Source organism: Drosophila erecta, unplaced genomic scaffold (assembly GCF_003286155.1).
Source record: "Drosophila erecta strain 14021-0224.00,06,07 unplaced genomic scaffold, DereRS2 tig00000000-arrow-pilon, whole genome shotgun sequence".
NCBI classification, from domain to species: domain Eukaryota; kingdom Metazoa; phylum Arthropoda; class Insecta; order Diptera; family Drosophilidae; genus Drosophila; species Drosophila erecta.
In genome coordinates, this window is record NW_020825194.1 from 13551841 (window position 1) to 13579347 (window position 27507).

The window sequence follows — 27507 nt, forward strand, 5'->3', positions numbered from 1 at the left end:
ATACATATATATGTGCATATCCAAGCATATATCCAAAAGGGCCTCAACGAATAGCCGCCAAATTCGGCGCGGCTCCGCTCGGAGGTGTTTTAATGAATGTTGCCAGGATACAGGTGCCAGGTGAGGCCATTTTGTTATTTTTATTTGCATTGACAGTCGGCACTTGAGCACCGGAGGAACCAGAGGAACCGGAGAAACCGGAGGAGTCGGATTCGGGCCGCGAGTATATTGGCCAGTGCTCGAAGGGCTGAAGGAGCGATCGGAAATCCCGCCATGCGGACGCCTTTTGCCAACTTTGATTTTAACTTTTCGCCGGGCTGCAAGTGCGAGTGCGAGTGCTCCGAATCGGAATACCATATCTACAGCCTGGTGTCCATTTCGTGTCCCGCCGTATCCTGTCCCGCGCTCCTGGCCATCATCCATGTTATCCACGCGCCTCACGCTCACCCACGCGTCCTGTCGGCCGTTCTCCATCCTCGAGGTGAGTCCTCAATTGGCTCCAACCCCTAGGAAGTCAGTGTGTGCAACAATTTAGATTCGTTTGCATACGCGGCCATGCATGATGAATAAATCGAAGTGTGGGATGTATGTAAATTTACCTTAGATATGGCGGTATGTGGCTGGGCACGAACCCCTGAGCAGGTGAGGTGGTCTGCCCCATCGTATGAGGCACTCAAATTAACGCCCGGGAAATATGTGGCGTGCGACATTGGCACCTCTATTATGAAAACTATTTCGATGCACGATTTGGGGGCAGCAGATAGGGCGGCAATTGTGGTATCAAAACGCCATTAGCTGAAATTGAAAGTAATGGTGAATTGCAAACTAAAAGTAAAAAGTGTCTCGCTGGAATTTCATATGCTGTATGCTAGTACTTTATACCTCTATTCTGGAGCAATTAAGACAGAAACAGAGAAATTAAAATAATAAATAATAATTGGTTTAAAAAACATATTTTTTGCAATTACGGGGTCAAACGAAAACAAGGGCAAGTTTTGTAAATGGTAAACGTTAACAAAAGTCTTAAAAACGCAGGTTTTTATAACCTATTTCCTTTGAAAAACATTCGTGCACAATGCGCTATTTCCAATAAAATACTCAGAACACGGTGGGCTATTAAGTTATTAAAGGCAATAAAAATTAAAATCAGTCATGTTTTTTGCGACCTTGAAAGGCGCTACTAAAAAATTTCGAGGAATATATCCACCTATGGTTCCACAAGACCAAGGGTAAACAGAGGTCCTAGGCCCCTAAATGGTATGCCCCAATCCATGGATCGCCTCTTAAATGTATTCTGGGCAATTCATAAATCATTTTTTATTGGAAAAGTGTAGCTCACTCTGGGTGGCTGACCCCAATTGGGCTATTTCAAAAGTCCGCCCAACCACATTGCTCCGATGCACGTAAGTCCAGTGAAATCTCACTGAAAGGGAATGGTTATTTGGACAGAATTTGATTTGCGATCTGGGGGTCAGTTGCGTGGATTGCGTGAATGCGAGAATAAAATGTATGAACGCCGCCAATAGGGAATAATTAAGTATTTCAATATTCCTGCCACAATCGGCGGTTGGGAGAGCTGGGCTCGCATGCAAATAAAACCTCAACAAGTCAAACCGGAAACCCAAACATTTCGTTCAGTTTGCCTTTCACAAACCTATGGCGAATTCGCCGAGTTGTAGGTGTGGAAAACACTGCTCGGATTTCGGAATTCGGATCTCGGTCCTCGGTCTGGTCAGGCGACCGAAGGCAAAGGGCTCCAGTCCAACCACCTGAGGTTCTATTCTCGTACCCATGCCGTATATATATAAATGCAGGAAAATGTGTGTGTGTGTGTGTGGCTAGGATTCATGCCACCATTCATCCTGTTGTATAAATTAATGGAAAGTCCAGTAGCGTGTTTTGACCATGGCCGGTAACCATGGCGTTAGAGCCAAAGCGGTGGAAAATAGAGAGAGGTCACTTCGGGAATATGTATGCAAATGGGACTAGGGTGTCCCAATGACATTCGCCGGAGCCACAATTCAACCGAAAGAGCCATGGATTCACCCAAACACCTTGGAAGAGTACAGAGTCCGGGCCGGACTTTGAATAAATCGCGGCTTTATTCATTAATTCACTCGGACATTCTCGGGGGCAGGTTGTAATTTCGTTCGACCCACGGCTTTCCAGTGGTTCCGTCGCTTGGGCCGTTCGCATGCAAATCAAATTCCAAGTCCTTTAGACGTGGTCAAGACCCCGAGCTTAACGGTAGCTCGCGGGTTACCAATATTACATATTACAATTATATTCTCGGTGCGATGACGCGTTTTTTTCTAATCCATTCTGTAATGCGGTGACAAGTGTTAACTGATTATACAACTAATCAATACATCATTAACTTGCCAAATAAAATCGTGTTGAAAAATATTAGAGAATGATTCCTAATAACATAATTGCGTCCCAATACGCAGGTTTAAAGCCACGCATGTGAAATTACTTTGGGTCAATAAACTTGATGCGAAAACACGACAAGGCTGTCAGAAGAGCGAAAAATCGGCCACATCGTCTCGAAAGCCACATTTTCAACAAAAGCCAGATTAATTATTTTTGAGGCAGTGAACTCTTTCCCTTCGCGCCACCTCGTTCTCCTATTGATTACCCCAAAAATAATTTGAGAAAGTGTAGACGGTGCGATAACTGCTGGGTGCCTTGGCGGATCCGAGGTTCTTGTACCGCCACCGAATTTGGTTTTAGCCCTCTGCTAAACTCATTGTTAGCCCAGATAAGCCATCTGGCAAGAACTGGCTTCCTAAATAGAGCATCAGCAGAGTAAAGTATGTGTATGCACGGCCGAGTACGTGTGAAAACTTTCAATTCACTTCGCTTGCTAGTTGTTACGTCTGGAATGGCTTTCGGTGTCTTAAGTTCTCCGATTCCCAAGAATCACTCAGAAAAGCGCCTGATAAGTGGCAATAAAGCGAAATTGCCCCAATGCAGGGCCTAACAATTCGATGCCACATGTTGCAGGCTGTCAAAGTTGCGCTGCCAAAGTGCATCGCGTGATTTGTGCTATATCTAAACTTCCATGCGGATAAAGTTAACATGACAGTGAAAGCCCCAAACTTATGGCAAATATTGAATTCTGAATAACAACATGACATTTGTTTCACTGCTGTCGTGTATCTCTAAAGCGCAACGTTTAAGACCAAATAGTGTTTAAATTGAATGCAATGTGCCCCAAAAGGATAATGAAGCGCAACAAATCGGAAATTAACTGAGGGAATCTAACCAAAATGAGGTAATTACTATTCGTGTGCTGAAATTGACTGGAAAATCCAATTGCACTTGAAAATTGTGTGTGTACTTAGTACATGTATTTATACTTGCTTAAGTATGCATGGTAATGGTAATGGTAATGGTTATTTGACGTGTCCGATTGGATAGCTCACCCTAGACTCCTTCGGCACCTCTATGTATTTGTTTTATTTTTTTGTATTTGGCCTGGTCACAAGGTCAGGCCGTCGTCATCATCAAAATTAATATATCTGTAGGTCGAAAAAGGTTAGGTGCCGTTAAGTTGGTGTATTCAAGGTAAGGCCTAATCGAAGACCCATAAACCAGGCTCAACTGGTGGATGCGATTTAGGGCGTAGCCGAGCCAATGGCATTCCGATAAACCATCGTCCTCATTATTGGGTTGACCCCATTCAAGGAGCCTGGGATGTGGACGAGTCAGGATAGCTGGCTAGCGACTTCGTCAACCCAAGACGTGACTAACAGCCGACAAAGGAAAAAAGAAGCAAAATAGATGCCTGGAAAAGTGTGTCACCACGTGGGCCCCTTTGGCCAAATCTCAAGTTTTTCCAACTGCAGCCGTAGCCAGCGTAGTGGTAACGAAACCTCCATGCGCACGGAGGTTAATATGAGAAATGGGTTCAACATCTGCTCCGAGTTCTTGTCTTGGGTTTTTGGGCCTGGGATTCGGCGGTAAACTCGTTTAGGTTGCCGCCCTCATTGTGTTCGTTTTTCCTTCATTTTTGGCCCCGTGTATAAATATCCTATAGACAGCCGGCTGCGGACAGCAACACTGGTACTGGCAGTGGAAAAATATTTTAATGTACCTACGATAGGCTGCTCCGGCGCTCTGCCGGCTGCATTAGATGCAGGTCACCAGATAAATAGCACAGAACACGATTACACATATTGAACAAGCTGAAAACATGATCGAATTACTGCAATTTCGTGTGTGTAGCATTTTCCGGGCCGACGCCACCAGGAAAAGCCAACTCGAAAAACATTGGTTCTCTAAATGTTTTAATTTGTCGGCGGCTGAGAGGGCGGGGGGTGCCTTCTGACCAAATTAATTAAACATACACAAGTCATTAATCGGAATAATGTCGGTTTTGAATGCGAGTATTAGCATAGTCACGGTCTCAGTTACGAGCACTATTAAAAACAATGACCTTTACAATATGTTCCTGTTGTCGAAGAAGCCAATCCAAATTACATATTTCGAGAGATAACAATCAGCTTTATATAATCTATTTTTAATACTACCAATAAATAAAACTACTAAAAATAGTTAGTAGTAACCAATATTGCCAGCGAACCCTTTTGAACAGCCGATCTTGCAAGTTAACAAAAATATAATTTATGATGCCTTTCAGGAGCTGGCATTAGGAAACCACATATAAGGCACTATATTTTGAAACACTTTGGGAATTTTAAATGAACCATAAATCTAAGCAAGCAACTACCTCAATGAAAGATTTAAGCATAAAACTTGCATATATTTTTAATTGAACTATTGTTTTGCTATTAAGCTTCGAATGCATTAAGTGCTTTGATTTTTGTTTTTGGTTGGAAAAGGTGGCAGTAAAATCGCCGAAATAAGCAGCGATATATCACGAGCAATAATGGCTTCATGTCTCAATCGAAAACGGCGATAATCGCCAACAAATTACCTATTGTATAAGCCGTGCAAATTTGTGGCCAATAGTTGAATAATTGAAAGAAACGCCATTTGCATGTGCGAACGCAACCGAATACAAGAGCTGCAGGATTAATTGCGGACTCGTCCGCTTCCGATAGTTCTCAGGCTTGTTTATTATTGGGAATATATCAAGGTTCATTGGAGTGGACTAAGGTGGAGTGGTGGGGCAGTGATGCGGAGTGAGGGGAGTGTTGGGGAGCATAGTGGAGCAGAGTGGTTGTTGTACCTACCGGCGAGCGAAACGGGTTTGCTGCTCCCACAAAAACAAGAGTGGGTATTGCCATTGCCTTGCTTTCGGCTCCGAAGAGAAGAAAGAGAGAGAGAGAGAGAGAGAGGGAGAAACCGGCTTTCTGCGTCTCGGAAGACTCTCGCTCTGCCTCTGGCTTTCTGCGGAGAATTCTCCGCGTCCAGATAAGCTCCACTAGTCCAGTCCAGCACTCTTTCCGGACCATTGGCGTCGGCAGTAGCACTTTGTCGTCGGCGCGCTTTACAACATACCCGGATCTGAATCGAAATTGGATCGCATCGACTATGCCATACTATACTATACCAAACTACACCTAGCTGCGATTAAATCGTGATCGCGATCGCGATCGCCATCGGAATTGGAATTGGAATTGCAGTTGGAATTGAAATCGGGACTCGAGTCCGAGATTGTAGAGCTGCTGCTGGCCAGGCAGTATAATTGCAGCAATTTAATGTGGACGCTGAACTGCTGACGCTGCTGTACGTAAATACTTTTGATGTTTTTGCAACTGGAGACTCCAGCAGGGCGAAGAAAAGAACGTTTAGCAAATTCGCCAAGTTCCCAAAAATAAATGTGCTGCGGTGTTGAGTTACGCAAAGAATGGTTTCCTAGTACTGACTGACAGGTCTGCCCGATCGGGATCGCCATTAATTTCGAATCTGACCGATCTGACCGATCCGATCGACTTTGATCTAATCCGAAGGCAAGGTCGTTCGAGGTTCATTCAAGCGAAGCCCCAAATTGGTTATCCGAGCAGCTTAGAAAACACGGATCATCGAGAGCAGTTCGGTTCGGTTTCAGTTTCAGTTTCGGTTTTCAATCGTTTGCTTTGGTTTGGTTTCTCGACTCATCAGCTTAAATTTATGGAAGAGGTGCTGGACGCGGAAGGATAGTTGGTGAAAACAAAAAAACGCTCAGAAATGTGCCTTTAAATCAGTGGCCAAAAAGTGATGCAGTCAATTTAAGACATGGTCTATTAATATTCAGTGCGGGTCCGAGAATGTCAATCACTTGATTACAAAAGACAAACAAAACCAGTGAAGTGCTCGAATTCGGGTTGCATAAATAAGGCGAGCGACCGACCACATGGAAAGTTGAAATTAAAAGTCAGACTGTGAAGATACGACGATTTTTCACCGGAGTTCACAACGCAGCACTTTTTAACCATTCAAAAGGTATAATTCAACTAGTTTGTATGTACATATTTAATCAATTTAGGTCCGATGTGCGAGGGAGAAAATAAAATATATGAATCAGTCCCTGCAGACGAGATAAATCACAAATAAAACCAAGTAAAAGTCAAGACCAACTCTCTCGTATTATTAGGTAATCTTAAAAGTTGTAAAAGGGCCATTATAAATAGCCTATAAACAAATGTTGTAAATATTGTTGTTAAAAAGATCCATAAATATTCATGTTCTTAAAGACCTTTATTAACTATTTGTGCTTTGGATAAAAGCCAAGATCTGCTATAAAGAATTCAAATGACGTTTGTCGACAATTAATCACCAAGCCACTATTTAGAAACATTTAATTACCGATCTATCGGTCAGTAGCAAAATGGTTTAATGGGGCTTAATCATCTGTTGAAATTGATTGCGATAGAAATCTAATAGCAATTGATTTCAACAGAAGCCGTAAATTTGACAATCTATCCAACCTTCCTTTTGAAATCTCCGATTTTGTCGGATGGTTTTCCAGTAATTTGTGGGATGATCCCCCATAAATACCCGAAACATTAAACCATATGGTGAATCTAATCAAATCGGTAGCTTGGTCGGTCCAAGTTGATGGATTACATAACGATGTACGTTCGTCTGCAGCCAGCAAGTAAGTTGACTGCTGCTACAGGAACTAGCCGAGTTACTTTATATATGTATGTGCGTACACGTGTATGTATATACAGATACATATCTGTATATATCGAGCCACACGAACATGGCTAACAGCTACCAGCTACCAGCTACCAGCTACCAACGCAAAAGCAAACAGAGACTCCAACTGAAACGCAAAGGCAAACTACATACCTGGCCACTTACCTGAGCGGCAGCAACAACACCGGAGCGACCTTGCCTGACCCACTTTAGTCGGGGCAGTGCCAAAATTGACAGCTTTGCGGCATTTTAAAATTTATGCTGCAGAATTATCCATAATGGTGGTGCTGTACGCTGTGTGTCTCATGTGCCGTCCCGTGCGTGCCTGAGCATCGAAAACGTACGTATGGTATATTCGTGCCTCGTTTGGCTTTGGGTTCTCGAAAGTTCAACTTTTCCCCGGCCATCGATCTGCCGCATGCTTTCATTTATAAAAAATCCGACACGCCGCTGAGGGGTGCAGTCGGTTTAGGTCGACGGTCTATGATTTATTTCGTTTATGGCTATTCTTCTTTATGCAACGCATCGAACCGGGCATATTTATTAATTGGGGGGCAGGCTGTTGGCCTCAACTAAAACGGCAAATTAGACTACTGGAAAGCCATTCGTCGATCGCTGCATCCCGATTACCAGCGCCCGGAGACGCTTAAAGTGAATTACATGGACAGCACATGGGCATCGGCATCGGTATGGGCATCGAAAAATCGCGTTCGTTGCCTGAGTCTTTCGATTGCCGCGAGGCAACGGGACGCACATCCACGTACCTCAACTGGTAATGGCGACTAGTTCTCGCCGGTTGCCCAACGCAGTGTGGCGTCATTAAAGTGTCGTTCAACCGTAGTCTTAAAAACACAATTCGGAGTCTGAAGCCTTTTGGCCCGACCGCATGCAAAATGAAGAACAATAACTGCGCGAAGGCACATAAAGACATTTATTTATGCTCGACGCCCACAATGTCGCCGCTGCAGTCTGCCTTTTTGGCCCGCTCTTCATTTCCCATACCGTGCAGAGCTCTTGGCCAAAGCACTACACTACACTCTTGGCCAACTCTCAGCGCGTCCCATTTGCCAAAGTGGAAATAAATTTTTGCTTTATTGAGGAGAGCAATTATGGCCTACAACGACGCGGCGATCCCTTACAACGACTGCAAATAGATTTTCTGTTCTTCAAAATAGCCCTAGCCTCCACTCCATTCCCAGTTCCAATCTTGGTGTTTAAGCACTGAAAGAAAAGAGCGTATAATTAAACGATACGAATCACTTAAATTTAATTGTAGGCAATAATCGGAGACGATATGTCCCATCAAAACGTTTAACTAACCATTTGTAAACTATTAATTTTTGACAGTATTACTTTAAATTGACAGAAATTGAATGAATAAATTGGAAATTCTCATTTAGATATGAGACGAGTCACTTTTATTGCTTTTATTGATTTGCATATGGGTTTTGCTGAGTGTCTTAATGCCGTAGGCCCCTGATACGCCAGCCAGCCATCAGTCACAGTCTTTGTCTGGCCGTCTGCGAGGATTCCTTCATCCGATGACGGTTGGTAATCCAGACTGAGGAGCAGACTGAGCTGAAGGCTGGCCAACGGCAAAGGCGTTTTTTAATACTAGTACCAACCCAGTTGGATGGATGGTATCCTATGGAGCGTTGGGGCCTGGCTGTTACTGTTGATGCGGCTTAACTACAATCCAAACAAGCATTAGAAGACTGCGGGATGGGTATTTAAGCCGCGCTGGCATCGCGAAAATAAATGTAAATCAACTCGCCAGAAGAGTTCAGAGTCAGGCCCAAAGCCTGAGTGCATTTTCTTATAAAATAAATTAAGCCAATTAATTTCGTGTCTGCCAGCGGTCCGTGGCTGGGTGCCGATAAAGTCGAGATTCAATTTGAGTACTCAACACGCTGCCGGCTGGAGGATCGGATTGGATCCGATCGCCGATCGCAATGCCCCGGGTGGAATAGGAGTCGACTCTGGATCTCTTCTGGAACCCTGCAACCATGGTCGTAGTCGAAGCTAAGACCATCTCGGTATCTGTCTTCGCTGTCAATCCCACGCACCATTTTATGACGCTGCTCGCTGGTATTGCTGTTATTGCATTCATTGGGGTCTTTTATTTACATTTTTATTTTATTTTTACGCTGCGTTTGCTGGGGATCGTAGGAACCGTGGCCCGAAAACAAAGCGGCAGCATGACGGATGCAAAAAAAATATAAAAAAGGTAGTAGAGTCGACAGGCGAGACGAACCGAACCAGGCAAAACCGGGCAATAGAAGAAGGCGCGGGCGATGACGCTGTAGATGTTTGTGGGGTTTCTTAATATTTATCAGACAGTGATGGCGATGGCGATGGCGATGGCTATAGATGGGAGCCGAAAGCCCAAAAGCCCAAGATTCCAGATTCAAAACCGGAGATGCAAGACGTCGGCGTTGGCGTTGGCACCCCGACTAATCGAAGAGTCTGTGGTCCAGCCTCCGTGGACGGGTCCACATCCGAGTTGGATCTGGAGTTGTTGAGGTCCCTGCGGATGCCGAACAAAACATTGTTTGTGCTCCTCATTTACAATCGACTGTGAACTGTGGGCCAAGTTTCTCACTCAATAGTTGAAGCCTGCAGCTGAACCTTGTCTAGGCCGCCGCAGTGCGTTTCTTTGTTAATTATAGGAAAATGGCTGAAACAAAGGCGAACAAAAAAACGTTGGCTGCCAACTGCTTGGAATTGTTGAGATGAAAGGAAAACATCACAGTCGGCCCCGACGATAATTAGAAAATCTGGGGAAACGGCCATAGTTCAACAAAAAAAAACTTTTTAGTCATCCATAACACGTACAACCGCCAGCCAAGTCATACAAACTTGGCTTTCAAAGATAATAGTGATAAGTGTCAGTGTTATTACGCCAAATTAGCTGTATTTTAAATGTTGCCCTTAGTAATTATCACATTAACAGGGCGCATAAAATTTTTTTATTTATTTTTTTAATATAAATAAAAGGCGAGACTTCGAGACACTTTAAAGCACACACATTATTGTCTCGCCCTCCGTTGGTATTTGCCAAGAATTCACAAGTACAAAGAAAATTCTTAGAAAGCACCACGGTATTTGAGTCAACATTGATTTGCAGATAGGAAACCTTGAGAAATAATGGTAAAAGTGCACTAAGCCATCCATCACACGAGTATTAACTTTCACAGTTATCCACATAAACATATATATTAAAATCTAGCACATATTTCTTTACACTTAATCGTAATATATTTATAGATAGGTTTTAATTATGCGTTTAATGCTTGGCACATCAATAGGAGTTTCCCATAGGCGATTGAATAATCACTATTTGCAAAGCACTTTATGCACCGCAATTAAAATAAAAAAACATATTTTCAAAATGCTGCCGTTCTCAGACTTGCCGCAGTACGAGTAGTTATCCCTGTTGTTTCCATTTTGCTCAGCTATATCACCTTTATGCGTATTTATTTTACCCAGCGAGGCGCACCCAGAAACACGCCCGCAGCTGCAGCAATAAAAACTTTATAGATGCAGATACGTACGTACACTGCAAAAATTGACTGCAAATACATGAATAAATATCTGTGTGTTTGCTGACGAGCTGACAGACAGACAAAAGCCCAAAGACGGAAAGGAACGGCCGGCGGCTTTTGGATTTGGGTTTGGGCCCAGCCACAGTATTCAGCTCCAGCTCCAGCTCCAGCTCCAGCTCCAGACCACAGACCCAACTCCAAAGCCCCTATCCCCTATCCCCAATGCCCTGGTCCGAGCCCCACCCCCTGAAGTCCGAACAGGAAAGGATAGACGGGGCTTCTAGCGTGGTGAAGGACGGTCGACGGTCGCATGGGGGACACGAACGAGCCACGAAATAAACGTTGATTACGAGTCTGCGCCGCTAGCTGCCTGCGCCGTCTACTCGCGGTTGCACTGAGAACAAATCGTAGTAGTTCAGTTATTTATAGGGAGGCTTGTTCCTGGTCAGAACCATTTCAAGGCTGCAAGTTTGCTTCTGTGCATTTACTATTTTCTTTAATAATTTGCTCAGGCCAAATGAACCTGCAAAAGCATAGATTACTATGCTGGCTCTACAAAGAACACAAACAATTTGTATTAATTTAATTTAAAATTCGGCTTAATTGATTTGTCGCAGTGCAGCAGTTTGTTGCTGCCCGCGTCTGGCTGCGAGCTCTATTGTCGTGAAGCAGATTAGTTTGCCATCAGGTTCAACTTTATTTGCAACACAAATTTTCATTCTACTTGTGTGCAGCCACGGCGCAGTCGCAGCCAGTTGCAGCCCAGCCCGACTTCAAAAACCAAGCCAAATCCAAAACAGAAAAAAACAGAAAAACAGAAAAACTATTTGCAAAAAAGAGACAAAAGTGCAGAGCTCACGAAGCTGCGTGCTGTGGAAGTTGCAGTTGGATTTTGAACCGGAGCCAGGCCAGCCCGAAAAATTGAACAACGCCCAAAATCTTGTTTTGCTCCAGAGTGAACTCACGAGCTTTGGCCGAGGCGCGCCCGCTTTTGGAGTGGGAATATGCTATGGAGCACAGGCCATAGCCATAGCCATAGACCATAGCTGGTAGACCGCAGACTAGACCAGAGACTAGACCGCAGACTTGGCCCAAAAGCAGGAAGACATTGATCAACGGCAGCGGGTCGAAGTGTACATACCCTTCACTCGCGACACGATAAATGCAGTCTGCCCAATTTTCCGACAGCTGTGGCGATTGCAAGCCAATAAAATCGAAACTGTTTCATAAAGTTGGGGATCGTATGCAATTCAGTACTCCTTTTCCAGCTACCTGATTACAATCAACATTTTTAATGTCCCGTTTTATCGCCGGCAATATCCTTTTATTGTAATTTCTGTCTATAAAAGAAACCATAAATTAACAGGAAATCCAAATGTGAAAGCAACATTTTGTTTTTTTTTTTTCAAAGAAGAAACCGTGAAATATGTTGGGCGCACTTTAAAAGATATATATATGATAGAAAAAAAAATGATCATAATGTATGATCATAGTTACTAATCCTTTACATAAATGATGATGCGTGCTATTCTCAAAGCAGTTATTTCCATGCAATTTTTAGGAATATCTGTAGCTATAGTGTCGAAATGAATCATCTGGTACAACTTAATTTAAAATACCTTCACAATTTAGGTAGCTAAGTGCCAGCCAAAGCAGCTGTTTATTTCTTTAAGCAATGCCCCGATTTAGGCCATCAATGGATAAACAAGGCTACAGTGACTCTGGCATTAGTGGGCCCAAGTGTTCCCCCATTTCAAAGGCATTTCTGAGCGGCACAAATGAAGCCATTTTGGGTGGTAATAAATTCAACTGACTCATACTCCTTTCTGCAAAGAAATGTAGTCTTGCCTGAATCCGTGGCGTTATGTGAACGATTGTTTAATCCTATATATAGATGGTGGAGAAGTAGCAGATAGCAAATAGCAAATAGCAAACAGCGAAACATCAAGGCGTTGGCTGCCGATCCAGCTACAGCTCCAGATGGAGATGGAGATGGCGATGGCGATGGAGAGACCCAAGACCAGGCCAACTTCATTGCCAGTGGTAGGATTCAGTCGACCAGCCAGTTAGCCAGTTAGCCAGGCAAGCTGTCTGACTGCTCCGATCCGGCTGAAACACATATATGTGTTAAGAGAAATTCGGTCAAATGGCACAAATATTGTGTGCCGTGTGTTACAATTGTTGCGCAACAGCAGCAGAGCCGGGAAACTGCGAACTGGGAACTTGGATGTGGATATCGATGTGGATGTGAATTTGGATTTGGAACCGAACTGGGCCTGGCGATATACTTGCAAATTGAATGCATTATCGGGCCAGCCGGGCGGCCAGTGGTGTGCATACTATGCACATATAACACAGATTCATTATACTTTAGCCTTTCTAAGCCAAATGCGGGCAGCAGCAGCCGCGGCAGCAGCCGCAAAATATATTGCAACACGCTGGCGACCAAAAGCGAGGGTGTCGGGTGGCCATAGCCTCGCCTCCAAACTCCAAGCTCCAAGCTCCATGCTCCATGCTCCAAACTGAAAACTGCAAACTGCATACTGAAAAGTCCAAGTGGGGCTGCCTGGGATCCGACTGACATAACTGGTCATTGGCTTGTGGCTAAGGACTCGACGATGCCACTTAGATGCAGCTGCACAAACTGGAAATTGGCAAATACAGCTAGCACGAAATGGCCGTTCGGCGGACGGGACGGGCCAGAAACCGGATTGCCAATAGCTCACCGCCGAGCTGTTCGCAAAAAAGTCTGAGCTCGCAATTTAAGCAGCCGACGTTCGGTTCGTTTCGGGCCAAAAGGAGCAGCTGCACTGCGAGAAAGATATACCACTTGCAACTACCTAAGTGCAAGTGTGAACTCAGCTAGTTCACTGCCTTCACTATTATTCAATTTGAAGTAAAGGAGTTAACCATCGCATATCTCAATCCCATGACTCAAAATGCAGCTTATCTATTGTGATATATAATTGTACTTTCAACGAAGTGCATATATCCTAGCAATCCTTCTCCCAGTGCTCAGTACTTTCTCGCAGTGTGAAACCACTGCTGCTGCTGTCTCCTGGCCAGCTTTGTAATTACGTGCACACACGTGAACGCTAAGGGCCAGCAAACGCGGCCAGCAAATGGTCCCAGTCCCAGTCCCAGTTTCAGTCGCAGGATTTGGTCAATGATTCGCCTGTGCCGCGGCTACTGTCTGCGCAGGCGCAGGCTCCTCCGATGCTCCTGTAATCGAGCATCCAGAACGGTCGTTTTTTCTCCAACCTTCTTGCTTTGTGTCCAGAGATTGCCACTGGATGTCGGAGCCGGAGACCCTCAATTTGCTCAACTACTGGTCAACCTGGCACTCGGATGAGTGCAGAAAAAAAGAAGCGAATAAAAGCTCTACACTGTCATTTCAACACCGTTTAATGTCCGCTGTCATTTGTGTCAGCGTTACGGTCCGCGTTTTACCATCTTTCACGTTGTGTGTACTTACCAATTTGAGCAATTTGGGCTAAGAAAACCGAAAGCCGTCGCGATCTATTTCTCGATTTCCTTCGCTGGCCGCTGGCCGCTGTCTCTTCATCTCCACCCCAGAATCCATCAGTCAGCTATTAAGTGAAAAAGCTGAGCAAAAAGCGAGAAGAAACACATTCTTTAAGGTTTATGGAATTTTCATTAGAATAACGAGTTTGAAGTGCTGTTCAGCAGCAAGTAGACCAGAAAGAACGGCGATACTTTTACCAAAGTCTCGGAGAAATGCGTCTAAAGTACCGCTTGTAATTGTCGCACATGATTAAACGTAATAAAATTTTTTCGCGTTTAGACAGACGAGACGTGACCGCTTGAATGACCGCGTTACCAATTCTGAAACCCGGCTTGTGATGATGGCCGATATGATGGCTCAAGAATGAAACTCTTTAGCCAAGACACATCCACATCGTAGCCCAATTATCTTCTATACATGGTGTTCTTTGGGCCGCAAAGCACATACTCATGTACTGAAAACGAGTGCTACCTGTCATCCAGCCACATAATGCCCATCTCTCCCTCCGAATCGGATGAATCGACACTTCATCTGGGGTCTTAATAGCGCGAAGTTACATAAAGGTCATCAAGAGCTATATGCTGCTGGTAATGTAATGATATGATAACGATCTCTCATCTCTCAACTGCATAATAACTTGGCTCAAACAAAGCGAATGTTATTATGCTGTCACATTAGTTTTAATACGTTGACTACCTTTTAATTTCGTAGATCTGGGGATCTGCATTTTCAGCAAAGAAGCTTTAATTGCTAGCCGTATGTATATGCGATCTGATTTTGATAATTATGAAAACCGAAAGGAGTTACGCAAGTGACTACGATTACTACAATTTTCGGAGATAGGTGAGAAAGTAATGCCCTTTTACAACAAGTTGGAAAGTAATGCAAGTAAGGCCATTAAAGCATTAGTTGGAAAGCCTTTTCACGAATCGATTTATGGCGGCCATTCTTTAGGCGAAACAAAAGCAATTAGGACAGCTATAACCTTTTCAAGTGTTAAGTTCATAATTTATGCCCATTTCAACATATTGCCAAAACGCTTTCAGCTCATTTCTCTTGCTCACATTTGTACAAACGAACCTATATGGCACCGAAAAAAGACATAAAACTTAAGTACAAGCGGCGGAAAAACATTGACCAACTGGACTTAATCGTTGTGAAAAGTCGTTGCTCGGAGCGATTGCATAAAAGCACAAGCCAAAGTATCAGAGCATTTTGTTAATTAATAATATTACAACTCGGCCCGATGTTTGAGTAGTTTGTTCAGCCAGGGTGCCAAAAACAGAGCGCCGTGTTTGCGACAAATAAGCAGTCGTAGATCTCTTAATTGCATTATTTATCAGCCGTGGACCAACTTAACTGCGGTTAAGCCGTACAAATTGGCCTCTTCTGTTGGTCATGGCTGCACGGCTACATGGCTACATGGCTTAAGGAAAAATGAAAGTGCTGCAGTATTAATTATGAAATCTAATTCGATTTTAGAGCGCTGCCGCGACCGCCCCGAATGGAAAATGAAAGTAGATGGTCGCTTGGTCACTTGGTCGGTTGGTTGGTTGGTTGGTCAGTCAACCACTTTTGTGGAGCGACCGGACACCGAGCTAAACCTTAAAACATAGTTCACACTTGCACACACCCGAAGCGATCCAAACTGCAATCCAGTCCCGACTTGGTGCTTTGGATTCGACTTGGCCCACAAAAGTTATGCATTTCGGACGATGATTCGGCGCGGCTTAGGCCGTGGTCACCGCATTGCACAACCACGCTCGCTTCCCAATCCCCAGACAACCTTTTGGAGATCCGTAGATGCAGATCGGGTGCTCCGATAGCACCGTTTAATTGATCCACGATGATGCATTGCAAGTCGTTTCTAAATTGGCTCCCTAATTGAATTGCCTTCAATTTCCGAGTTAACACCATCCGTTCGATACGCATTGCGTTATAATTGAAATTAATAAGGTTACCGCCTCAACAGCAGGAAAATTTCAATTTTGATTTTTCGGGGCTTAAACATACGATTTCATAACTGATTTCATTTGTAAAGCAGCGGAAGTAGACCTCTTTTTGTCTTCACTGAAGTTTGATTTATTCGTATACCTCTTATCAGATATGCTACCTTCCTTTGTTCGCTGTCTTAGCTTGTACTAATCCTTAGTTTTTGGCCATTTCTCTGATTTCAGAAATGGCTTCCACAAGTAGCAGCCAGCCGGAGAAGAGCCGACCACATGTCCCGCTTTGCCGCCTGGGAACAGAGTCTGTCAGTCGCACGAGTGCCGCTGAGGAGCCCAGTGGGCAGAGGGAATGCTACTACTACACCCCAGCTACCTCCTCGCACCACCACCAGCACCACCACCACCACCACCATCACCACCATCACCATCGCCTGAAGCAGCACCACCGGCATCATCATCATCAGCAGCATCAGCAGCAGCAGCAGCACAATCACCAGAACCAGCAGATGCAGCACCACTGGCCATCGCGACTGGGTCCAATTGGTCCCTGGTTGGGCGCAATGACCGCCTATCGACTGCTGACAATCAGCCTCCTAATTGGCATTCTGTGTCCACATCACGTCCAGGGAGCGGACCCCAAGTTCGATCCGACCACGCGCATGCGCCTGGTTCTTGTGCCGGCGGACGCACAGGTCAACTCGGTAATCTACAGGTTGCGTGCCACCGACGAGGAGTTCGACTATCCGCTGACCTTCGAGTTCGTGGGCGATGCCAGCGCCTCCACCGTCAAGGTGGAATCGCTTCCCTGCACCAAGTACAATTCCGTGTGCCAGGCGAACATCGTGCTCCAGCGGCGACTGGAGCCGGGCAGATACTATGACTTCCAGGTATCGGTGAAGGACACCAAGGGTGGGATGACCACGCAACTCTGCTCAATTACGGCCACCAATTTCACCACGCCGCACGACCTCATCTTCCCGCACAAGCCCGGCATCATAATGATACCCGAGGTGAGAACACTAGCCATCCACATGTGGCCACGGCCAGAACGTTTCAATTACCAATTACGAGTAACGCCCGTAAAGAGATCCGTCTAGAGGAGCTGGGACTGGCACTTGGAAAAGTTCTACTACAGAGGTCTTAGGATTAAAGGGAATCAAGGGAAAGCATATCTCAGATTTCTGGCTTACATTTCGAGATATTAGTTTAAACCGTACATTTTCACCAATGGTGCCACTCCTATGCCATTCCAAGTCGCCAATTTTTCTGCCAGTGTAGCCACTTTAATGAAGCAGTAATCAGATAAGCCATTAGAAGCACGTCTCCCAATGGAGAAGATGCTATTCGTTTTCATAAGCGATGCTCGTACACGATAATCATTGTTATGGGGCAAAATTACAAGCGGATTCGGCCAGGGTCAAATGTGTAATTTACTCCAACCGAAATATCATCAAAAGTTATAAGCCCCAACCTCGATTTATCTTTAAAGGATGCTAAACGCGGCACGGAATTGGATTACGTAATTGCCCGCAAGAATCCGCTGTTTCAGAAACCAGTCTACCTCGAGTTATGGGTAAGTTGAGAGATGCCAATGGGGACTTCGATGGAGACCCCTAACCCAATGGAGCTTGTGATTTATGGAACGTACTTTTCACCAACAGGGTTCTCCGCTGTTTGCCATAAGACAAAAAATCGTATCTTCCGAGACCACAGAAGGCACCGTTTTCCTCCTGGGACCATTAGACTTTGAGAAGCAAGCCATGTACCATCTAACGATACTAGCCAATGTGAGTAGTGCACTTTGAGCTAATCATAGCTATAAATGGTAATATCCCAATCCACCTGAAGGATGCGTATGCTGAGCCTGGTCAAGACAGTCGCAATATAGCGGGCATGGAGATAGTGGTTATCGTGCAGGATGTTCAGGATCAGCCGCCAGTTTTCACCTCTGCTCCCCCAGTGACCAAACTGCCACCGGGAATACTGCCAGGCGATAAGGTATATATATTCTCTATATCTCTTGGGAACATAAATTCCAATGCCTCTGCCTGCCTGCCCAGATATTGCAAGTCCATGCCGAGGATGGCGACAAGGGGAATCCCCGGGAGGTTCGCTACGGATTGGTATCCGAGAACAATCCGTTCACGTCGTTTTTCGACATCAACGAAACAAGCGGTAAGTAAGAGACGTATTTCTATGCGGAAGCACACTTAGTTTTCCAGGCTGGAACATTTATCAAAGAGATAACACACTTTAATTCCTCCTGTGATGGCCATCGTTGGCAAGAACGCCTATATAATAGTTACTCTTACCATCGGCCACTGTAATAAAATAAGATAACATCTCCATGGGACACTGATAGTGCATAGATAGTGGAACATTTTTTGTCTTAGCGTCGCGGATTCAGATGCATCGCAGATTCCCATAGATGAGGCGATGAGGCGAGCTTTTGCAAATATAGTCGCAGGAAGCAAGAAAAATGGTCTGCGCATGGGCAGCGGACTTAAAAATATTGACCACAAGTAAAGCAAGCGAAATAAATTGGACGAAAATCAGAAACCACAATAGCAGCAACAAATGCCAGGCATAAGCGAGAGGAAAATAGCCGCAGAACAACGTCAGGTAACCGATATTAACATAACTACCAGGTGGTGCAGTGGTGCAGTGGTGCGGTGGAGTGGTTGTAGTACTGCAAGCAACACGGCAACCCGCTTTGTCGTCAGACTCGTTAGATAGCAACCCATCTTCCTTCACCCCGCCTCCGAAACCGGCGTTCTCCGATTCCAGCCAACTTCCTTCGACGTCAACGGCAATACCCGTTCGTTGCGGCCAAGTTCTGTGCCGCAATTTGGCCCAAACCCAAACCCAAACCCAAAGCCAAGCCACCACAGAGACTTCCTTGTTTCGTGCTAGTCTCGTCTCGTTGGCAGTAGCACTTTGATGACTTTGGCTATAAGGCCGAGCCGCTCTTGCCCCGCCATGGAGTACGAGTATAATGGCCAGGCTGTCTCCACCTCCAACTCCTCCTCATGCAACAGCTCCTCCTCCTCCCCCAATCAACCCACAATTTCTTTTAGCCATGTGCAGTGGGAAGCACTCTTGCCACGAAGATTCACAGTTTGCTGGCTCCGGCCAAATGAATTTCAAATTGGAGTCCCTTTGGGGCAAAACAATTAACAGCGTTGTGGTCGATATTCCCACTGCCCGGATTTATTAGCGGCTGTATTTATTGCAGCTATTTTTAGGCTGGCAGACACGACATACATATTTAACGGCAACGACGCATAAATAAGTATGTTGCCTCTTTTGTACTAGATATGCACTTCAAGTTGATTAGCTATTCAAATTATGGATGGCCAGGTTGATCAGCCAATTCTGGATTCTGAGAACCGCCGAGAACTTTGCTGTGGCGCCAGCTAATTCGCCAAAAGTTTATGGGTGGGAATCTTTTCCTCTCGAGCTGCACAGAATCTTCTTTGCATATTACCCAGCGACCACCGGGGGAAATGCACAAAAAGTGTTCAATAAAAAATTGGGAAAAAAGCATAATCAACGTGCACTGAACTTGGCGTGGGAACTACCAACTTTCTGCACCATTTATCAGGTTTTCTGATGACGGCTGGCTGCAAAAAGAAAAACGCTTCTGGGCCCGCTGCAGCAGCAGCTTTCAGTTTTTCCAGTGCGCAAATCACACCGGAATGGGTGCAAGGAAATAGACTGAGGTTCCCATAGTTGACCTTTCTAATTGACTGATGGGTCTCGGATAGTGCTTTTTACTGGCTAGCAATGTGCTCAAATAAGGCTGCCTTAGCTAACGGCAGCTTGATTAAGTGCTATGACTTAATGATATTATTTTATGTTGTTTCAAATGCTTTAACGTTTCGGTATTAAATCAATCAACGCTTGGCTATTTGCATTGCAGGTGAGATCTTCCTGATGCGACCCCTCGAGGACATTGCCTTCATCACGCATGTGGGTGATCCGGTGCTGCTCACCGTAATTGCGGAAGAGGTTAAGGTGGGTCGTGACGAGCCGCCCGCACTGGCCTCCACGGTCCAATTGGCGTTCTTTCTGCCCGATCGCACCAATTCGCCGCCGTACTTCGAGAACGATCAGTAAGTACCAGCAGGTTCCCATCGCAGCAGCCGGGGGGCATACTACACCAAAAAAAAAGAAAAGAAAACACACTTTGCTAGGGCAAACCTGCTTAACCACTATGAGTCCCGGGTCCCGAATCTCTGGTCCCCTTTTCCCTGTTTCCTGTAGCCTGTAGCCTGTAGCCTGCTAGCTCCAAGTGCAATTTGGCGAAGTAGGAGTGATGTTGCTTAGCCAAAAACAAAAGCCCCAAAAGACACCAGTGAGCTCAGTGTGCGACCAACACAAACAACAAATTTTAGCCGCGTCCATTAGCATAAAGTCCTAAAATTCTTGGCATAGGCCAGCACGATGACGGCGACAAGGCGACGACTTAGAAGACGACCAAGTCGAAGACGAGGACGAGGACTATAAACTCTTCCGCTGAAATCAGCGACTGCAGCATCCATTTATGCGCACTAACTTTGAACTCCAGTCCGTCCCAGCCGAATTCCCGACAAACTGGTAACAGCCAACTGCCAGTCCGCCAGTCCGGCTGCAGTCAAAAAAATGCGCGATCTTCAATCAAAAATGGTCTTCAAACTGATGAGGTTTTCAAACTGATCAAATATACTAGCTATCGGTTTATTCGACCAGATGGAAGCTGTTCGTTGCATATAATATATATGGTATTTATGGGGACTGTTGTTTAGACCACCCTTATAGAGGGAAAATATTTTATGCGACCTTGTGCTGTCCATATAATATACCCCTTAACATAATGAGCCCTGTCTGTTGGGCAGAATGACGTGGCTAGTCACTAGCTTTTTGACGAGTGTAGAAGTAGCTTGTCGCACGCCTTTACAACAGTGTACAGGCGTTCACGAAGTTCTTTACCCATGCTAATCTCTGGCTCACGACTTTTCTGCTCCCCTGCTCCTCTGCTCACCTGCTCCTCCTTTCCCGCAGCTATGTCTCGAGGGTGGACGAGAACGCCCCACAAGGCACCGCACTGACGTTCGTTGATCCCTACGTGCCGCGGGTCTACGACGATGATACGGGCAAGAACGGCGTCTTCTCGCTGACGCTGCTCAACAACAATGGCACCTTCGAGATCAGTCCCAATGTGGCGGAACGGAGTGCCGGATTCCTCATCCGGGTGCGGGACAACTCCATGCTGGACTACGAGCAGCAGCAGTCGGTGCAGTTCCAAATCCTGGCCCAGGAACTCGGACCGGCCACCAATCTGTCGGCGCTGGTCAACGTTACGGTCTATATCAACGATGTGAACGACAATGCTCCGGTTTTCGAGCAGCCAGCTTATTCCGTGGAGCTGCCGGAGAACATGACGGCGGGCACAAAGGTGGTCCAAGTGCTGGCCACCGATCCGGATTCGGGATTGGGCGGCAAGGTGCGCTATACGGCCATTCTGGGCTATCTGAACACCTCCCTGAATCTGGACGCGGAGACGGGACTGATCACGGTGTCCACCAACAAACATGGCTTCGATCGGGAAGTGATGCCCGAGTACCATCTCTACGTGGAGGCCAGGGACATGGATGGCGAGGGGAATCGGGCCCAGGTGCCACTGATAATCAAACTAATTGATGTCAACGACGAAACGCCCATCTTCGATAAGGATCTCTACGAGTTTATACTCACACACGATCTGATGGGATTCACCACCACCGCTGTTATCCATGCGGAGGACAAGGACGCCACAGCTCCCAACAACGAGGTGCGCTACGAGATCATCAATGGCAACTACGACAATCAGTTTGTTCTGGACAAGATAACCGGTGAGCTGACCGTTAGAGAGAAGATCAACCTGCGCTCCAAGAAGAATGCCAAGACGAGAAGGCGTCGGCAGGCGGGAGCGGCTGATGAGGATACGGATATTTTTATCCTGACTGCCAGGGCCTATGATCTGGGTGTACCGGTGCGGTTCTCCACCACCACGATTCGTGTTTATCCACCGGAGAGCCGGAAGCGCACTGTTAAGTTTGTGGTGCCAGGACACAATCCGGACAAGGCCAAAACCGAGGAAACCCTGTCTGCCCTTTCGGGCGGCAAGGTGTACATCCACAACATCCGTCCCCTGAGTCCCGATGAGCCGGGTGCCAAGGATATACCAGCGGGTAATCCGGGTATCAAGGAGCGCAGTGTAGTGACGGCCACCGTGATCTACGATAGCTCATCGGTGGTGGATATATCGGAGATCCAGCAACGACTGTCCCATCACAACAACTCGTACGCCATTATGCCGCAGGACACTTCCAGCACAGACGTAAGTGGATCCTGAAGGATCGGGTTGCTTAATTGCCATTAATAGACGCTCACTCCCCTGCAGACGCAGTACAAGGCCGAGAACAAGGTGCTCTTCTGGCTGCTCATCCTGCTGGCCACCCTGGTGGCCCTGACCATCTTGATCCTGCTGCTCTGCTGCATCTGCTCCTGGTGTCCACTATACGGGGCGGCGACGTGAGTACCAAACAATGTTATTCATTTTGGGATGGGATTCCTCCATAATCTTTGGAAAAATCATATTTAAAGTACGCAAGCATCATCCGAATATTCATTTCACATTAAAAAAGCGAAGGATATATTTTCCAAAGATTATTTAACCGTCTCAGTACGAAAACTACTTAGTCTCCCCACTGAAATATGCCAAACTACCCAACGTCACAACGGACCCAACGTAATTGTAAATACTGCACATTTGAAGTGCATAAAAACCTCGTAACAAATGCATATAAAATGTATTATTTCCAAATAGTTGTAATAATATTTATTAAAAGCCGACTTTCTAATGCTAAATTGGTCAAGGGGGAAGCCGCTGAATTGTAAAGTTAATACTGGCGAACATATTTGACAGTCAAATGCAAAGTGGTCAAATATTTACGATGCCCAATAAATGTTTTATAAATTTTAAGCACGCAATTCCCATTTTAACATGCCGACTTGAGTATGATAACTGAGTTAAATGGATATGACTAAGCTGATTCCATGTCCAAACTGGTGAAGAGGTATCTTAAGATTTCTGGGTTAATTTACGTATAATAAACAACACATCACAACCATTCTACCCATGTATAATCTTTTATTTTTCTCTTGTAGCAAAAGAATAGTTAATATCAGTAGAACTGAAGACGATGTGCATCTAGTGCATAGGGAAATGGCAAATGGAAAACAAACAAAATCTGTTCAGGTAGATTTTGAACTTTTTCGAATTCAATTGTAGTAGTAAATTGTAATGCAAACGCACTTACCAAATTCCAAATTGCAAAAGCTATCAATCTTAAGTTTTTCATTTTTGATTTCCTTATCGACTACGAAATTTGTTTCACTTTGCAAAATTTGCACAACTCATAACGGATGCGGAAGTATATCTAACATGAACAATCTAACCCCAGGATGCATTTCACAAAGCAGTTTGAAGTAAATAACACTAGATTATACAAATAATTGTTTAAAATTTAAAAATTTCTTACCTTTGAACGCTTTTTTATACGTATAATGTCTTCTCTCAAAGGGCAACTGCTTAGTGAAAAGTTCTCAAGATTCTTTGCCTCGTACTCGTATGCATTGTCAAATTCCTTAGATATACTTCGCTTTTTCGGTCTAGTATAAACTTAAAAGCTTATCCAAACTGAATCCCCAACCTACTTGCAGGTCGCAGAGTGGATGGGAAGACGCGATGCCTGGTCAGCGGAGAAACCTCCAGATACCCGAACGAAGCCCACCCGCTGGGAGTTCCACGATGGACGTGAACAGCTTGACGAAGACGTAGGAAGGGGCCAGGACATCGGCGAAGGCGACCGGAGACACATCCAGTCCGCCGAGGAGCAGCAGCGACGTGTTCGCATCAAGTAGGATTCCAAGCCAGGCTTCAAAACAAAACAGATTTTAACGTTTCCCTCACTCACTAACCCTGCAGGCATAACCGCACAGCCAAAGACGATCTTCATCTTAATTTCCATAACTCTAGGACTAATCTGATCAACGACCGCGACGTATACATGGAGGATGTGACTGAGAACCGCGACCTGGCGGGCGACAGGGAGCACATTACCCGGACCCGGGTGAACAGGCAGGAGTACGCCCGGAGGAAGCAGTACGACTCGGATGTGCGCCACATCGACGATGATTCCATGCGAAGGCATGAGATCGATCGAGGGAGTGACATTGACTTTAATACCGCCCACAATAGCCTCAAAAGCAAAAGGGAGCTGTTCATCAAGGATGGCAACGTGGAGATTCTTCAGCTGATGACCAGGGATAAGACTAGGGATGGCCTAAACCTGGACGATGACAACATCTATGTGAATGTCCCACTGAAACCGGCAGGTAATCTCTCCCATCCCCAGTTGCTGATGGTCGACAACTCCGGCAAGGAGATCCTGATGCGCAGGTTCATCGAGGAGCAGCCGGATGGCAAGCAGATCATCAGAGAACATTATCAGATAGTTCCGGGCGCTACCTATATCCAATCCATGCCCAATGAGGTTCAGCAGGGATCGACCTTAAAGGGAGACACTTTCCCGCTGGGAAAATCGGGACCAAATAGCATTGTTTACTCCCAACTGGAGCCGGAGGTGAAGGTCATCCACACGCAGCCGGTGCAAGCAGGCGAAGGGGTTTCCCTGGAACAGCAGATGCAGCCAGCTGTCTCCAATCAGTCACTCACCCACGAACTGGAGCACTCACTCAAGCAGCAGAATGCACTCCTCCGACAGATTTTGATGGAAAAGGAGAAGTTGGAGAATGCTTACACCCAACACGAAGTGGCATTGGAAACACAGAGTCTTCCCGGCCAGTCGATGGCCATAGGAACTCAGACGGATTGCGATGCTGGCACTCAAACAGAGGGATTGGATGGCGTCCTGGATTCCGAAATTTCACTGGCCAAACCTTCTCGCCGAAGAGCACGCAGCGAAAACGACGAGTCCATGTCGGAGGACGGATACGAGTACGTGCGCTTCAATCCGCCAAATAGTCCCGAAGGAGTCTACTGGATCAAGAGAAGGAGGGCGAAAAAACGGCCAAGGCAACCTCGCAAGAGAATCGTGATGGTGGAGGAGGTGAAGCGCAAGATCCGGACGCCCATCAAGGAGGAGGAGGAAGTTCAGGAGAGGAAGAAGCGAGTGCCACCCAAGAAACCACTGAGGGAGACCAAAACGAGTATCCTGCGCAAGCAGTTGAGTGACGAAAGTCGAAAGGACCAATCCCGAAACGGGGAAAGCCAAACAGGCAATCGCCACAGATCCGAACCGGATGCCCATAATCGTGATCTGTTCATGGAAATAACCGATTCCATGGACGAACTGGCAAGTCCGGAATCCCACAGCATTCGAAAAATACAGGTAGAGAAGTACTACAAGCACTCCGATGCCGACTTCGATGAGGACGATACGGAGTACTCTATCGATTCGGATGGGGATGAGATTGTGATCAGAACCAATTACCCTAGTCGATCGCAGGAGAACGAAAGGTACCGAAGGCAAGAGAAAATCTATGCGGAGCCGGAAGCCCCAGTAGATCGCAAAAGGCCTTCAACAAAGTCGTCACCAACGGACTCCCAGCCAGAAGCCGTGCCGCGACTATCACGGCGCGATAGCTCCAAAAGGGGTGCCAGGAAGCAGACATCCTCAGAACCGCCACATAACCGAGTGTCCATCTCAAAGTATGAGTCCACGGTGACAGAAAATGGCAGGAAGCTCTTGTCCACCTCCACGGAAATAGTTGGCTCCAAGCGATCCCTAACCGATCGCAGTTACCAGAGTGAAACGGAGTTGGCGGGACTCGAGCCCGAGGAACGTAATGTACCCAAGTACATGGAGTGGTACTACAACAAAAAGAAGTCATCCGTTAGTGGACGCACCTCCACCGAGTCATCCAAGTCACAGCCATCCAGCAAGAAGCGGGTGGGAGCAGCGGAGAGGCGGGTTTCGAAAACCAGAATCACAGTGCAACCCAAGGACGTGGAGGAGGATGATGAGACTGCCGGCAGATACAAGCCAGAGCCAGCGCCCAGGAAATCTCCACCAAAAGGCAGTCGATTGCTGAAGGAGGATCGAGCTCTAAACAAGCAGCACAAACCAAAAATCGAGACTGACACGAATCACCCACTGCTCCAGCACTCCGAGCACCGTTTCGAAAGGGAGAACGCCCTGGAGGTACCAGCGGCGCCCACCAAGCTGCCCCACTACATGTATCCCGAGACTCCGCCACATGCAGCCGCCGCTGGAAAGGAATCCAAGGCCGGCAGGGAGTCCAAGACCAGCAAGGAGGCCAAGCCCAAGCCATCGCCCATCAGAGAAAACGAAGTAAAGGTGTCCAACTCGAAGATCTACGTGGAGCATCGCGGGACGGGGCATCCCACACAGAAACAGCTAAACGCATCCACGCTGGAGGATGATCACGATTCCGGAATAGCGATGAACTCGCTGCTCAACAGCCTGGGACGTCGCAATCCCATTGCCGAGAAGAAGAGCGTCTTCTCCATCGCCTACGACGATGTCAGCCGGGTGAAGAAGATCAACTCGGGCGGAGAGTCGCCGCAGTACTCGTAGGACAATCCATTCGAAAACCCCCACAAAAAGAAAGGAACAATCATATGTGATAGCCTCAAAGGCTCCCTACCTGCGAATCATCGAACCAACACTATCTGCAATACTGTATCATATACACCAAAAGCCAGCATGTTACCCCATATTCGTAGTCTACGGGATGTTGAGATATGTTCAACTCGTTTCCGAGCACCGAAAATACGTTAGAAATCGGATCCGGACCCGGTCCCGGTTAGCCGCTTTCATTTTACTCATAAGCCGACAGATGTAGTTCAAAGTTTTATATCTAACGTTATGCCTAGATAGTGGTATGGTATGGTATTGAGAATGATTACTTCTCGTCTAATCTCGAGGTCATGCCGCTCGATTTGTACCACAAATGTATTCAACTCTATCCTATATGCATTAAATACTCTACTATGTATGACCAAAATTGTTAAGATATTTATGTGGATAGTGTCTAATGGATCTGTGTACATATATACGTTTGTAGCTATAGCCCACAAGTCATAACCAAGTGCTTTCCTACCAGAAACTTGTGCAAATGTGTATGTACGTACATATGTTAGTGTATATTTTGCAGTCGAATAAACAGATGCCTGCCATATTGAAAACACTTGCGAATATAATCCAATAAATCGAAAGCAAGTTTTTGTAAATACTTTAAGTATAAGCTTATGCAAATAAATCCAATTAATCCAAAAAGAATTTATTTTTCTGCGAATTTTGTGTTTTTGTATTGGGAATTCCTT

General features: G+C 45.9%; 1 protein-coding gene across 7 annotated transcripts; it reads left to right on the forward strand.

Annotated features, from left to right (window-relative positions):
* Positions 1-3021: 3021 nt before the first annotated feature.
* On the forward strand, positions 3022-27463 carry LOC6551767 (cadherin-86C). Of its 7 annotated transcripts, none has more exons than XM_015154579.2 (12): positions 3022-3277; positions 16341-17122; positions 17602-17685; positions 17774-17899; positions 17961-18110; positions 18173-18287; positions 20035-20227; positions 21156-22473; positions 22519-22667; positions 23304-23394; positions 23859-24055; positions 24124-27134. In XM_015154579.2, the coding sequence occupies exons 2-12, from the start codon at positions 16343-16345 to the stop codon at positions 26756-26758; spliced, it is 5838 nt and encodes a 1945-aa protein (XP_015010065.1). In that variant the 5' UTR covers positions 3022-3277; positions 16341-16342; the 3' UTR covers positions 26759-27134. The 7 variants fall into 7 exon arrangements, with proteins under 7 accessions (XP_015010065.1, XP_015010066.1, XP_026833239.1 ...); XM_015154580.2 differs by lacking the exon at positions 3022-3277 and adding an exon at positions 5386-6393 and having other exon boundaries at positions 22537-22667; positions 24124-27463; XM_026977438.1 differs by lacking the exon at positions 3022-3277 and adding an exon at positions 5386-5697 and having other exon boundaries at positions 24124-27463.
* Positions 27464-27507: the final 44 nt, after the last annotated feature.

What these genes read in the sequence shown, in the direction of transcription:
- LOC6551767 (XM_015154579.2), top strand. Translation starts at nt 16,343, where the DNA reads ATGGCTTCCACAAGTAGCAGCCAGCCGGAGAAGAGCCGACCACATGTC. An exon ending in ATCTAACGATACTAGCCAAT is followed by an intron (nt 17,900 to 17,960) that starts GTGAGTAGTGCA and finishes ATCCACCTGAAG; the next exon opens with GATGCGTATGCTGAGCCTGG. An exon ending in AACAAACAAAATCTGTTCAG is followed by an intron (nt 23,395 to 23,858) that starts GTAGATTTTGAA and finishes ACCTACTTGCAG; the next exon opens with GTCGCAGAGTGGATGGGAAG.